General features: G+C 40.2%; 2 protein-coding genes across 7 annotated transcripts in view; both read left to right on the forward strand.

The window, feature by feature from the left end:
- plch1 (phospholipase C, eta 1) overlaps positions 1 to 6,105 on the forward strand; it is a 71,359-nt gene extending 65,254 nt beyond the window's left edge. For 3 of the 6 annotated variants that reach the window (XM_026191882.1, XM_026191883.1, XM_026191880.1), the window contains 4 exons: positions 188 to 267; positions 409 to 468; positions 964 to 1,354; positions 2,250 to 6,105. In XM_026191882.1, coding sequence (XP_026047667.1) covers positions 188 to 267; positions 409 to 468; positions 964 to 1,354; positions 2,250 to 4,936 — 3,218 coding nt within the window. In that variant the 3' untranslated portion in view covers positions 4,937 to 6,105. Of the gene's footprint in view, positions 1 to 187; positions 268 to 408; positions 469 to 963; positions 1,355 to 1,859; positions 1,888 to 2,249 lie in introns of all 6 variants that reach the window. The other 3 variants (XM_026191885.1, XM_026191884.1, XM_026191881.1) reach the window with 3 other exon arrangements.
- Positions 6,106 to 9,704: 3,599 nt separating this feature from the next.
- LOC113036585 (extracellular calcium-sensing receptor-like) lies at positions 9,705 to 13,618 on the forward strand. The gene is made up of 11 exons (XM_026192998.1): positions 9,705 to 9,889; positions 10,023 to 10,257; positions 10,392 to 10,466; positions 10,585 to 10,764; positions 10,867 to 11,055; positions 11,178 to 11,660; positions 11,770 to 11,979; positions 12,090 to 12,213; positions 12,332 to 12,525; positions 12,604 to 12,885; positions 13,196 to 13,618. Exons 1-11 carry the CDS (start codon positions 9,705 to 9,707, stop codon positions 13,616 to 13,618), a joined length of 2,580 nt encoding a protein of 859 aa, XP_026048783.1.
- The last annotated feature ends 1,696 nt before the right edge of the window (positions 13,619 to 15,314 follow it).

Genomic DNA, 15,314 nt, shown 5'->3' on the forward strand with positions numbered 1-15,314 from the left:
GTTATCTTTTTACTCTTTTCTTTTCTTTTTTATCTTTCCTTTCCTTTTCTTTTCTTTTCTAAATTTGGATCCATTTGAATTTCTTTTGAAATCCTGAAGATCACCCTGCATCATTTGATAACATCTGTTATCTGTGTTAAACACACTGTTTAGCTCACATGCTTTCTCTCTTCATCTCTAACCACAGGTTACAGACACGTTTACTTGGAAGGGCTAACTGAAGCTTCCATTTTTGTGCACGTGTCAGTGCATGATGTCTATGGGAAGGTAAGTGCCCTATACGCCTGGGGAATCCCCTTGTTAGCCTTTTTCATCAAGTGACACATTTTTTTAACAGGTAAACAGAAAATTGCTTTTTTCTCAACACACCAGTCCATTTAAGCTATGCTCAATACTTTGTCTTTCTAGTGGAGCCCTCTAGTGCTGAACCCCAGCTTTACCATAATGCACTTTCTAGGATCTAATAAGGTATACCCGTTTACTAGGGTCTGTGTGCTGCTGCATGAAAAAGCAATGCATGATGCAAATTGTGCAGTCTGGCTTATCTTCAGTGACTTTTTGTGTGTGACATTTCAATTGACTGAGTCATGCAGTTTACTTACAAATTAAGCTTTCATTCAGATTTTTTTTTTTTTTTACCTGTTGTTGTCTTATTATGAGAGTACATGTAATTATTTTTAATGTCAGCATGTGTGCACAACCAAACAACAGCTTTTTGCATTTTGTTTGCTGTGGTGACTAAGGAGTAAGGGTGCCATCTATAGACAATGTTCATGAAAGCAGGTAGTTGTTAACTGGTCATATCCAGTACATGCCAAACCTCTCATCGTTTATATAAAATTCCACATCAACATTTTAACTTCAAACTGAAATGTTGTAATGAATTTAGATTATTTTAGATCGACCACTGGTTGGTCAGGCATTACTTATACATTTTTCTTCTTGTTTGGCTCTTGTCCTCAGAGTAATCAGCTACGAGGTATCCGAGGTTTCTTTAACCGTTCTTCCAAGTCCTCCGTTGACACAAATTCCAGTGGTCCTCGAAAACGCTCCATCAGTGATCACCTCCTGCGACGCACGGCAAGTGCCCCGGCAAAGGGACGGAAGAAGACAAAGATGATGCTGTCAGAGTCAGTGGCTTCAATATCAGACCATAAGAATGGCACAGGTGCAGCTGCTGCAGGAGGAGAGGGTGTGTCTGGGAAGGAAGGAGGGATGGAGAGACGTCTCCAGCCTCGAGCCCCACTTATTCACAGGCCGATCTCCATGCCCTTAGACAGACTTCTGCAAGGGCAGCTTTCCATCTGCTCCCCAGACAAAGAACAGCATGACATAGGTGCAGACACTATTATTGGTGGGTATTTTCCATTCATCCTGCAGTCAAAGATGGAAATAAATACAGAAATTATATAAATTACTGAGAAAATTGAACCATTCTAGTTTAAATACCATCATATGACTGTTTTTGTGACTTGGCACTATTTAATTAAAATTTAACTGAATTAAATATATTTGTAAGATTCATGATCTAATATCGGACACTAACACATATCAGGCCACAGCAATCTGTGGCAAAAACAACAGAGTCAAAATGTGAAACATTTAATTTTTTAATGCCTTGTTTTTAAACTACAGCATATTTTTAAACTGTTATATTTTTTTGAATGTTACATGGAGTTGCCTTGATTTGCTTTGCAGATTAATAAATGTAAAATATTTTCTGATTTCTCTCCCTTGCTTTACTTCATGCTACAAAACTCATGTACAGTAACCATGTGAACTGACAGACTACAGCCTATTCTTCATAATACCTTAACGTGCCTTTTCTGTCCCATCTTCATTTGTGTGTTTCCTTATAGTAGAGAACTGACTAGGATATGCCTACAGGTAATCTAAAATACCTATTGTCTGAAGGTTGCATCGTTCAAAAACATACCAGTATTGCGTCCACCCAGTGTATTTTGTTGGAAAGTGGCCTGAGAAATATATTACTGTGCCATGTTATCCCATTTGACCATCTCCGTCCTGATCTGATCTTTGCAAACATGGATTCTTTCTTTATTTAAAACCTCCACCATCTTCTCCTTTCACAGTTGTACTTGGTGATCCATTTGTCTGTGTTTTGCTGTTGCCTTGTTTTGGCTGGATTGTTATTTGTTGTCAGTGTTGGTCTGCTTGGTATTCAAAATCAGTTATTGTATATAAGCATCTCTTTATTAATCCCGTATTTCATTTATCTGTGTCCACAGGATCCTGCCTTTTTGACAGGCCAAGGTCTTCATCTGTTGACCTACTCATCGAATCATCACTTGCCACAGAATCAAACACCCCTTCTCCCTCTAAGACATACAGAAACAAAGAATTTCACCAGTCAGAGACTTCTTATCTGGTTGTTGGTGTTGGAGAAGTGAGGAAGGAAGAAGACTATGCGAATTACCAACCAGAAGTCAACAAATCCAAGATCATCTCCACAAGAACAGAGAAAAACTCTCTTGTACTGCCTGCAATGAATAGCCAAATGCAACTGGATAAACCAGAAACATCATTAAGCAGCACAACATTCACAGTTGCACCTTCAGTGTCTTCATCCTCCTCCCCTGTCCCCTCATCTGTGGCCCCCCTTCCCCCTGTCAACAGGTACTGTGATTTAAAGAGCCCCAGCTCTATGCATGACAGCACAATTTCCAGAATTATTGATGCTGTATCCTTAAGCAATGAGGAAGACACATGTGGCTCTGTTTCAGCTCTTATTGGTCAATTTGAAAGCACTGTTGACCAAAACAGTTTCACATCTCATGATATGATCCCATCCCATCATTCAAACTTGAGGCCTACTACCCCTAAAACACTAGAAGAGTTCAGATCTCCTCTGAAAACCAGCGCAGATTCCCCCTACAAGAAAAATCCCACAAGTCCCCAGAAGGCAGTTCAAAAAGCAAATAATGTAAATCAGGAAATCTGTTCACCTCACAAAAGTATCCAACGTGCACCAGCCCCCATCTCCAGCCCAGAAACCACTGAGCTTGAGGAGGTCTATACCATTCTAGATGAGGAGGTTTTGTCGCCAGTATCAGTGTACAACCTGAAGAAACAGACAGTCCATGTTCAGGCAGACACTTTAAAGAGCACACCCTCAAGCAGTTTGGGGTCATCTCCAGCAAAGGTGGTTCAGGGACTGAGGAACAGTCATAATATAGGCTGGGATTGTGTGGAAAGAAAAAGAGATGATGAGATAGAGGAGAGGGTGTATGAAGAGGTGACTGATCCCCCAGGACCAATGAGTGAAACAGAACAAAATACTTCTAAAAGGTACATAGGCTCTTCTGTAAACAGTCACAGTTTCCAGATTCCCTGCGATTCATCTGGAAAAGTTTTTACAGAAGTGGAGTTAAATGTTGATGAGGATCCACTGGAGACGATGCTGACTTCCCCAAGACATTGTGAGTTTGGGCTTATGAGTCCTATCAAACGCCAGGCTATATATGAAAACCATGAGTCCACTCCCAGCTGCTTCCTACAAAAACAGCCTTCTTCATATTATGATTCCCAACAGCAGTACTCATCACGTTCCTCTCACGTTGCATTTTCACAACATCATTCCCTCATGAATCAACCTTCTTATCAGCAGTTCAGTCACGATGAACATCATGACAGCTCCCAGACTTCCCTCCACTATAGACTTTTTAACTCTAGACCCTCTAAACCCAGTCCACTGCGTCAAAACAGCTACCCCATACCTCAGAGAAATTCCGAGGCCCTTAACTACACCAGAGACTTCAGCACTTCCTACCAGCAGAGGAGCTACAGTGGGAATCGTATCCTAAACATGTCTCATCAAGACAAGCTGGGGTATGAACAGCTGGAGAGGGAGCAAGCAGGATGTTACCAAAATGGTATTTCCTCTTCAGAAAGCCTCCATGATCAATCTGCTACATCTGTAAACAGCTGTAGAGACAGAGGCCTTTATTCCCCCTCTTCAGACTGTGAAGCAGTATACAGCCATCTGGACTATGACTGCATTATGTCCTCTAAGGCGCCACAGAACAGTCAGCTACACAACCAAAGTCAAACACAATCATTTGACCAACAGCAGTCATGGAACCACAAGGTTTCTCAGATTAATTATAGGCACCAGCCACAGGCTGAAACCAGAACTACACGACAGTCTAGTTTAAAGCCTTTATCACCTCTTTCTCAGTCTGATACTATAGACTCCACAGCCCCCAATCCATGCAAATCCAAATCCCTGGGAGACTTAACCTCTGAAGACATATCATGCAACTTTCAGAGCAAATACCACATTATTAGTCGCAGTTTCATCACGCCCCATATGAGGAAGCAAAAGAAGTCGGGCACCATAGAGGGAGTAACTTTCCAGTCACAGTCGTGTGATCCTCTTACCGAACAGCTACGTAAGCTGGTCAGTTTGGAGGGGGATGACAGTGACATCGATAGGCCCCAGTCTCCTCAGTTGCAAGAAAAATCCCCACTGTCACAGCCACAGGCACCAAGTTTAGCTCCTGTTGTGTCCAGGGATATAGATGATTCCCCTCCACCCCTAACACGTCGCCTATCCTCCCGTAGTCAAAGCCGTGTACGTCACATCAATAGCCGGGCTCGCGAAAGACAGCAAGAAGCTCTAAAACCTCGCTCAGGGGTGGTCATCAATAGCACTGGTGGCATTGGTGGGGTGGTATTAAGGAATAAACCAGCCTCACAGAATCCTCCAACGAACAGACACTCTACTGGTTCTTACATAGCAGGTTATCTTGGTCAGCTGGAAGACAGGGGACTTCCCGAAGGAGCTTGCACATCGTTACGTTACGGAAATGGTGACCATTATGGAGATCGATACTATACTGATGACTCTCTTCCACCTGCAAACACAAGCCACTCAGTGTCTGAGCCCGAGGTCTACTTTCTGCTCAGACTCTAATTCTGATAACTTTACATGAAATTAAGAATCTGCCAGTGATTCTTGATTAACTTCTGTTATACCAAAAGTCTGGGGATCAATGAAATAAGCACTTGCTTGTTCTCATGTTTGTTAACCCCAAGTTGAATAAATGTTTATTCTGGGCTGTTTTTAGAAAAGATAAAAGTAAAGCATCTCATATAATCCATGGTTGGATCTGACAGCATGAATTGCCTGTATGAAATGTCCACTATTTCAATAGTGAATGGTCTTTCTAATCGGCTATATATTGTCTGTATTATGCTTAATGTGTAAATGTACTTGGGAACTTTGAGTCCCTCCAAACGGCTTCCTAGACTGATTGTACAGATACTTGTTATCTTTGTCCCAGTGATGTACTGTCCAAAATATGTACACTGACTATGAAGCAAAAAAAAAAAAAGAAGTATTGGCTGTTAAGCAGAGAGGGAATGTCTTTCTGTGTATCATTTGAATGTGTAGTAGTATCAAACAGCTAGTTTGAATTGATGGATTTCATCTTCATATCAAATGTAAGTCTTCCTTCTCTTTCCGGTGGTATTTCTTTATTTGTGTTGTGTGTAAATATTCCTGACATGATTTTTCATCTCAGATGAGTTTTAGTTGAGAATCAGTTCTAACTGTACATTTATGTTTGTGCATGTTACTTGTGAACATGTCAAGCATGACTATGCACCAGTTTATACAATAGGTGTTGCATTGACCAACCTTATTTGCACAGAACAAACAGTTGTATTGGATACAACAGAGGGCATAGGCTGGTTTGTATTGGGTGCAATACAGTACATAGACTTCTTTGCTTGGACTTGTTGCTCTTTTTGATTTGTAGAATTTGAAAATGTGATTGCAAATTAAGAAAAAAATGAGTTTAAAGGTTTTTATTTTTATAATTGCTTTGATACAGACTGCAAAAACGATCTTTTAGTTCTGTTCATTTTTATTTTGTATACGTAATGGACTGAAAAGGCAGAGTGACAACTACACTGGGCCAAGCAGAGGAGAGGAGCGTAGTAAGACTGCAGTTTTGGTGGGTTTTTTCTTTTTTGTTTCAGTGTTGCACCATCTTTTTTCTTTGTATGGCTGCTCACTGAAGAACTATGAGCATTTTCTTATCAATGCAATAAAATTATGAGATATTTGGTTTCAGCAAATGACATGTTTTTTTTCTGTGTAGTAACAGATAATCAATCAAGAATGCGGCTGAAGCTCAAAATCGATTCATTGTAAGACATAAACAGCCTCTTCTTTCCCCATATGCCACCTAAAACGTAACGGGATGTAATTGCTCATGAAATGTAATAGTGTAATAGAAAGTGTAATACAGCTGACAAATGATACACCTGTTGCTCTGGATACACAACTCCCACAGTACAAACGTTCAGGGAAATATGAGAGAAAAGAGGCATACAGCTACATAGTTTGAATGTTTATTTTTTTTTTGATTTATTCAACTTTAGGCTCATTAAGACGAGATCTGAGCCAAGACTTTGCTTTTCTACCCTAATGCTCAGTATCTCAGTCGCCTTAGTTCATCCACACAATACCAAACATCACAACATCTATAACAGTGGCTGTAAGCTTTGCTTTCCAAATTAAATATTAAACTTACAAGCCACCTAAAAGCAAGAGACAGTGAAAATTGCCTTAATTATAAAGCTAATTTAATGGATTTTAGAAAGGCTATGAGATGTTGTTATTTTTCTTATGTCAGCATAATACACACAATCTACTTTTTAGGTACACCTTGCTAGCACCAAGTTGGACAGCCTCAGAGGATGGATACACTGTCATAAAAGGATGGACATGGTTAGCAATAAAAGGTAAACTGTGGCGTTTAAATGATGCTTAGTTGGTGCTAAGGGACCAAAGGTGTGCTAGGACAATATTCTCCACACCATTAAACCACCAGCAGCAGCCTGAACACCTGACAGAAGGCACAATGAAGCCATGCTTTCATGTCATTTATGCCAAGTTGTTATTCCTGCAGCTGAAATCGAGTCATCAGAACAACATTATTTACATATTGTAATTACATTTTTCCCAAAGGAACTGCTGCTTGCTGGATCGTTTCTCTTTTTCAGATCATTCTTTGTAAACCCTAGAGATGACTGTGTGCAGATTCTAGTAGATCAGCAGTTTCTGAAATACTCACACCATCCTGTCCAATGCTAACAACCATGGCAAGTTTCTTAAATCACTTTTTGAACTTCAGATGTGATTGGCTAGTTGGATATTTTTATTAGCAAGTAGTTGAACAGCCATACCTAAGAAAGTGGCTGGTGAGTGTATATGTACATAGTCTACAGACTTCTGGTCAGTAACTGGTTTTGCCAGCTACAAACATCAAACAGTAAAGAAAAAGTAAAAAGAATCAAGACTCAATTAGAAAAATCACCGGAAGAAAGATTTGAAGGGCAGCTGGGAACTCGATCCAAAGAAAGATAAATAGTTTTCTAGATATTTTTTGGGCTAACTCCTGCGCTACAATGACCACAGATTATATAAAAAAATATTCACCCATCTTATTTTACACTTTACTGTAATTTCACTTGAGTTCGAATCATCTATATAAATGTAATGTTGAGAATTTTAGAACACATTAAAAAAACAATTAAACAAGTTAAGGTGTAGCACTGGAATTCCAGAAATAACTGGAAATCTTTCAGAGAAAAAAGGTTTTCACAAGAATTTGCAGATGTTCATTCCTTGTATTTAAGAGCTCTTTTTATTATTATTATTATTATTATTATTATTATTATTATTATTATTATTATTATTATTATTATTGTATTATTATAGTATTTTGTATTCTGCAAACACAACTATTTTTGAGCCATCTGATACTGCAGATAAAAAAGATAAAATTAATTAGATCAGATGTGATGTAGAACAAGTCTTGTACACTAAATACATTTCTATTCCTGTAAGCAAAAATGATAGAGCATCCATCCATCCATCAATCCATCCATCCATCCATCCATCCATCCTCATCCGCTTTATCCGAGGCCGGTTGGCGGGGGCAGCAGCTTATAAGCAGAGAGGCCCAGACCTCCCTCTCCCCAGCCACCTCCTCCAGCTTATCCGGGGGAACACCAAGGCGTTCCCAGGCCAGCCGAGAGCCCAGGGTCTGCCCTGGGGCCTCCTCCCGGTGGGACATGCCTGGAACACCTCACCCAGGAGGCGCCCAGGGGGCATCCTTGTCAGATGCCCGAACCACCTCAGCTAGCTCCTTTCGATGTGGAGCAGCAGCTGCTCTACTCTGAGCCCCTCCCGGATGGCCGAACCTCTCACCCTATCTCTAAGGGAGAGGCCAGCCACCCTTCGGAGGAAGCTCATTTCTGCCGCTTGTATCCGCGATCTCGTTCTTTCGGTCACTACCCACAGCTCGTGGCCATAGGTGAGGGTAGGGACGTAGATCGACCGGTAAATTGAGAGCTTCGCTTTTACACTCAGCTCCCTCTTCACCACGACGGACCGGTGCAGCGTCCGCATTACTGCAGCTGCAGCCCCAATCCGTCTGTCGATCTCCGGCTCCCTTCTCCCATCACTCGCGAACAAGACCCCGAGATACTTGAACTCCTCCACTTGGGGCAGGAACTCATCCCCGACCTGGAGTGGGCACTCCACCCTTTTCCGGCTGAGAACCATGGCCTCAGATTTGGAGGTGCTGATCCTCATTCCCGCTGCTTCACACTCGGCTGCGAACCGTTCCAGTGCGAGCTGGAGGCCCTCACCCGATGAAGCCAACAGAACCACATCATCCGCAAAAATCAGAGATGAGATTCTGAGGCCACCAAAGCGAAAGCCCTCCGCCACTTGGCTGTGCCTAGAAATCCTGTCCATAAAAATTATGAACAGAACCGGAGACAAAGTGCAGCCCTGGCAGAGCCCATCACCCACCAGGAACGAGTCCAACTTATTGCCGGCAAATGATAGAGCATTTCTAAAATATTGTTTTGAACCTGCAAATAGCAGGGGAATAGTATTTTAATAGTAATTGTAGTAATAGTAGCAATCTTGAAAAAATTGGGCTTCCACAAGTGCCTCTGTGTGCAGTCAGAGCGCCTTATTTCTTTTTTTTTTTTTTAATCTATTGAATTAATGTAAGTATTTGTTGTGCTCATTCACTACACCAACACTTCACAATTACCTCATTTTATATAAAATACTCCCCCCGGGGGTACAGGATACAGGGTACAGCAACCATACTGTACTCTCATACACACACCCACCACTGCCAACTGCATGCATGCTAATTACTTGTTAGCATTCAAGTGTTTTTCCACTATTACTCTGGAGAGGAGTCATTTTATTTTATCTGCTGCTTGAGTCATCAGTTTTACTTCCTTTCAAAATGCTTCCCACCTGTTATAAATACCCACATCAACACCTCACATGTGCAGAGAGGGAGGCAGATATGTGTTGGTCGAGATAGTTTGGACTTTGTAACCAGGTGAAATCATGTTTTTGTTTAAAATGCCCTTTCTTCTTGAAGAACTCATATGAAGCTCTATAGGATTTAATTAAATGTTTTATTTAGTAAAAGTGTATTTGACTTATTTTACAGGTTTGATGAAGCTGTTTTGGGGTGAATTGTGTTTTACATTTACTAGATTTACTGTAATTACGATTCATGAATTTTCTGACATTCATGTGTGCCATATACAGAATGGCTGCTTCCACATTTTGGCTCCCCTTGCAACCCACTAAGTGGCTCTCCTCAGCCCTCTCCCTGCTGCTTGTCAGCATAATGGGTAAACCAGTGGGACTGCAGGGGGTGCAGGCGACGGTGTGCTCCCAGTTGGGTGCGCCAAGCAACAGGGGTGTCTTTCAGGATGGAGATGTGATTATCGGCGGACTCTTTAGTTTGCATTACATACCTTCAGCTGTAGAACAGGACTACACCAGACTGCCACATTATGAACCTTGTAGCGGGTAAAACTTACTCAAAACATGTTTGTTTGTTTGCTGCAATATGTATTATTTTATATTATAAAATCATATCCTGTAACCTTGCCTTTCACAGGTTGTTTAATTCACTATGATTTTTTTCCTCCTGTGGTCACAGTTTAGATTTACAAGCACTAAAATATATGTATGCTATGGCATTTGCCGTGGAGGAAATAAATCAAAACAGCGCTCTGCTACCAGGAATAAAACTAGGTTATCATATACTTGATAGCTGCGGCCGATACCCATGGGCTCTGCAAAGTGCTCTCTCACTGGTTGGAGGAGACAGACACAGCTGCAATTTAACAGCCTCTACACTTTATTCTGAAGCTTATGAACAACCCGGAGAGACAGCAGGTTTGATTTCAAATTTCATGAAGTTAAAATTTGAAAAGTTCATGTCAAACAACAAATAATATGATCCTATGACTGTGTAAAGATGCTGCTTTTATTTATTTATTTATTTATCCAATCATCAGGTGTTCAGCCTGTTCCTTTACTCATTGGAGGTCACGCATCTACAACAGGAGTGATACTCTCTAGGATCCTAGGGCCTCTCTCTGTACCAGTTGTAAGTTTTTATAATGGGAACAATGACTGATGATAATATTGTATAGTCATCTTTGAAGAGCTAATATATTTTGTAAGTTGTAAAAAACTGATATTTGTGTGGCTCACAGATCAGCTACTTGGCTAGCTGCCCCTGTCTTAGTGACAGGTCCAACTTTCCTAACTTCTTCAGAACAATCCCCAGTGATATCTACCAAGCTCGGACCATGGCACAAATGGCCATACGCCTCAACTGGACTTGGATTGGAGCTGTGCTTGCGAACAATGATTATGGTCAAAAGGCAATACAGGTGCATGTTTTCCTATTATGCTGTAAATTGCTGAATAAATCTTTGTGTCCGTCTTATATAATAAAAGGTAACATAGTGGTTGTTTATACCTCCATATTTCAGGTATTTCAGGAAGAGATTAAGGGGAAAAGGGTGTGTTTAGAATTCATTGAGACTGTTCACAGAGAAACTATTGTGAGTGATGCCAGACGGGTGGCGCTTACGATCCAGTCTTCAACTGCAACTGTGATTCTGATCTTTTGCTGGTATACAGATGTACAGAAAATATTTGTGGAACTTGCCAAGAGAAATGTGAGTAAAATATATTGACACTAGTAGCATAGGAGTTCATTAGTAAACACAAACTTGTGTTCTGAAAAATAAAAGCACTGCTGGTTTTATTGCAAACTTTCTTTATTTTGATATTTCCTTAGGTGACTGGCAGACAGTTTCTGGCCAGTGAGGCCTGGAGTACCAGTGACGATCTTCTTCAAGATATTACAATCTCTAAGGTTGCAAGTGGAGTTGTTGGTGTTGCCATTCGGAGTTCAACAATACCTGGATTTGAAAATTATCTAAAAAAGTTGAGCCCATCTCATCGTCCTGATGATGAATTTCTGAGAGAATTTTGGGAAAAGGAGTTTGGATGCAGTATTGTGAATGCCTCACACAATACTTCTACCTCATCCCATGTGAAAAAAGCTTCTATACCACCCTGCAGTGGGACAGAGTCCATAAATGAAGTGCAGCATTTCTTTAGCGACATCACCCAGCTAAGAGTGGTGTATAATGTCTACCTTGCTGTTTATGCTGCAGCCCACGCCCTTCACAGCCTACTCTCCTGCCCCAGTGGAAAAATCCCTCCTCAAAACAACATCTCTTCTTGTTCCTCTCCAAAACACATCAGAACTGTAGAGGTGATCATAATTATCACTGTGTGAGCTATTAAACACAAGTGCTGGACTTTAAGATTTCAATAAGTTGAATACTATAAAGCACTTTATATTCTCAATACTGTACTTTCAGCTATTGCAACACTTAAACACAGTGAATCTCACAACACCACAAGGAGAAGTGTTTTATTTCCAAGGAGGTGACCCCCCAGCAAAGTATGACCTTGTGAACTGGCAGAACACACCCAAGGGGACGCTAAAACTTGTTGTGGTCGGTCATGTAGATGGTTTTGACCTCCACCTTAATGAGTCAGCTATTCAGTGGAGCACAGGATCAAATCAGGTAGTCAGATTAACAAACTGCCTAAAGGTTACTGATTAATTTGCTGCAGAAAGTAGTGTTCTTGTCAATTTTTATAAGATTATGCCATGTGTCTTGTGGTTTTTATTTAGGTGCCTGATTCAGTGTGCAGTGAAAGCTGTCGCCCAGGTACACGGATGACAGATAGGAAAGGGGAACCTGTCTGCTGTTTTGACTGTATCCCATGTGCTGAAGGGGAGATTAGCAATAAAACTGGTAAGGAAATGTAAGCAGAGTTCTGGGGTAGTGTTTTCCTTGACCCTTGTCTACTTTAAGTTCATCTGCACTTTTTATTTTCCTATTTTCAATCTGCTTTTCCTCACTTCTTTACCAGATTCACTTCAGTGTGAGCAGTGTCCGTCTGAGTTCTGGTCTAATGGTGAAAGAATTGCCTGCATCCCTCGCCAGCTGGACTTTCTTTCTTTTAATGAAACTTTGGGCATTACTCTCACAACAGCAGCTGTGTCTGGTGTCAGTGTGACAACCACTGTCTTTGTCGTGTTTCTATTCTACCGTCAAACACCTATGGTGAGGTCTTTGACAAAATGTGAAATAGAGTTTAAAGTATTGATTCATTGTTTCATATTTATTTTTTCTCATATCCAGGTACGAGCCAACAATTCAGAGCTGAGCTTCCTCCTTCTTCTGTCACTCAAGCTCTGCTTCCTGTGCTCGCTTGTGTTCATTGGCCGCCCGTCAGTCTGGTCCTGCCGGTTCCAGCAGGCTGCATTTGGGATCAGCTTTGTGCTTTGTGTTTCTTGCCTCCTGGTAAAAACCATTGTGGTTCTGGCTGTTTTCCGCTCAGCTCGGCCTGGTGCTGAAACTTTAATGAAGTGGTTTGGCCCAGGCCAACAGAGAGGAAGTGTCTGCTTCTTTACCTGTATACAGGTGCACATATTCCTGTATTGATGACATAATGAGAATGTTTGCCAATAGTGTCCTTTCTCTATAGTAGATCACAATCTTTTTCATTAGCTGTCTCATCTACAAATAAAGTAAATTAATGTACAAATAAAGTACATTAATGTACAAATGAGGTAAATTAAAAAATGTGGGCAACAACAGTGGAGTAAGAACATTTAAATATTACTTTTGGGCATGATTTTTACAGTAAAATTTCATTGGAAATCCCATGCTTCATTATAATAATAATTTTTTAAATAATAATAACTTTGAGGTTTGTTTGTTCTCCATACAGGTTATCATCTGCGTTATATGGCTCTCTCTCAGTCCCCCCAGGCCTCAAAGTGATTATGGTTTTCAAGGGTCAAAGGTCACCTTGGAGTGCACCATGGAGTCTGTCGTAGGCTTCTCCCTCGTCCTAGGCTACATTGGCCTGCTGGCCTGTACCTGCCTCCTCTTGGCGTTTCTTGCTCGTAAACTTCCAGACAACTTCAATGAGGCCAAACTGATCACCTTCAGCATGCTGATTTTCTGCACTGTTTGGGTGTCCTTTGTGCCTGCTTACATTAGCTCTCCGGGGAAGTATGTTGTTGCTGTGGAAGTTTTTGCAATACTTGCCTCTAGCTATGGTTTACTGCTTTGCATTTTTGCCCCCAAATGTTTCATTATTCTTTTGAGGCCTGAGAAGAACACAAAGAAACATCTTATGGCTCGATAGTTATTCAAATGTGAGTGTAGAATTCTTTTTACATTTGTCTTTTATTAATAACTGAATTGAATTAGAAAAAGTAGTTGTGTTCTACTGTTAGTAAATAATAGAGGATAGAATCAAATATAATGCAATTATGTGTTCTATATCAATGTTTTTAGTGGGTTTTTTTCCCCTGAGTTTTGATTACAACCTGCACCAAAACCCAGTAAAATGCTTCACTTTGTTTGTTCTAGGCCAGTTTTTTTTTTTTTTTTCATTATGCCATCCACATAAACTGATTTAAATTTAGTGATTGCTTTTCTAACTTACTGATATGTTTTGTTGATAATAAATTGAGAGTTCAGGACAACTTATCACAACCATTACACACCAGTTTAAAGACAACAGGCCAACCCAAAACACTTATAGATATCAAATACTCAAAGATGTGCTGAGGCGACTTATGATATCATTTGGTAGTAAATAAATAAAACGGCATTGGACTTTGATAATGGAAGATACACACTCCATACAGAGAGGACTAATCTGTCAGGCAGATCACATTAATATCTTATATATTCTAAATATATACAACAATCAAAGTTCATGATAAATAGGTAGATGTCACATACACAAATAACTTTAAAGATGATATGTAGATTTTGCTGAAACTGCATGTACCAAGTCATGGCCAGCAGATGGTAGTGTCATACCATTTATTGATACTCTGTTCCTTCCCCTGGCTGCTTTGAAAGTAATGTACATACAGCACTCTTATGCCATTGCAAACAGTCTTTTCTTTGACCCAAAGAAATTTGTCTCAGTCCAAATACAATTTGCAATAACAATACAATAAAGTTCATGGATTGCACTGTTAGTCCATGTTTTATTTTCAAAGGTAATTTTGGGGTTAACTGTGTTTCTACTCACATCTCTCTCTCACCACCGTATGTCACTTTAGACTGTGTATTTCAGTCACTGATATCTGCCACTTCCTGTAAACCATTTTGAATAGACAGTATGTTTTATGTGTGGCACAGAAAAAGGATTTGAGGTTGGTACAACAACCACCCTACAACTATTCACAGCGGTGTTTTAGACGAGAGCCTACGCCGTTCATGTATATTGGCGTAAGGGCACTCTCTGCAGGCTATTTTCAGATAATTTCCTCTCTGAGTGGATTCTTTATAGTGCCATTTCTGAGACAGGGGCAATCTGAAGGGGCTTTTTCATGAACAGGTTCCTTCCCAATCAACAATTTTTCATTTGCATGTAAAGCTGAAAAGCTGGATGTAATTTCCATTTGAATTTGTTGCCATGACCCTGTACGTGTTATATGAAACTACTCTATGCTTTTATACTTACAGAAAAGAAAACAAGTCTGTTTAATAATAATAAGGAATTCTGAATACCACTTTGTCCATTTATAATAATAATAAATAAGCAAATAAATAAGCAAATATTTTAATCTATTGTTACTGCATCCATTTACATTAATCATTCAGAGGCCAAATAGAAGTAGAGGTCATGTCATTTCTTGCCATGTTTAAGCCATGTTCCATTTTCTTTTTTTTAATTGTGAAATTCCTATACACACTGCAGGCTGTTTACACCTTAGTGTAGATGATTACCAACAGTGGTAAACCCTGGCAACTTAATGAAAGGGTCATAGTGACCTGAAGTACAAATTGTTTGGAGCTTCTCTTCCTTTTTCCACTAATGT

Source organism: Astatotilapia calliptera, chromosome 14, assembly GCF_900246225.1.
Source record: "Astatotilapia calliptera chromosome 14, fAstCal1.2, whole genome shotgun sequence".
NCBI classification, from domain to species: Eukaryota; Metazoa; Chordata; class Actinopteri; order Cichliformes; family Cichlidae; genus Astatotilapia; species Astatotilapia calliptera.

What these genes read in the sequence shown, in the direction of transcription:
- LOC113036585 (XM_026192998.1), top strand. Translation starts at nt 9,705, where the DNA reads ATGGGTAAACCAGTGGGACTGCAGGGGGTGCAGGCGACGGTGTGCTCC. An exon ending in GGATCCTAGGGCCTCTCTCT is followed by an intron (nt 10,467 to 10,584) that starts GTACCAGTTGTA and finishes TGTGGCTCACAG; the next exon opens with ATCAGCTACTTGGCTAGCTG. An exon ending in TGGAACTTGCCAAGAGAAAT is followed by an intron (nt 11,056 to 11,177) that starts GTGAGTAAAATA and finishes ATATTTCCTTAG; the next exon opens with GTGACTGGCAGACAGTTTCT.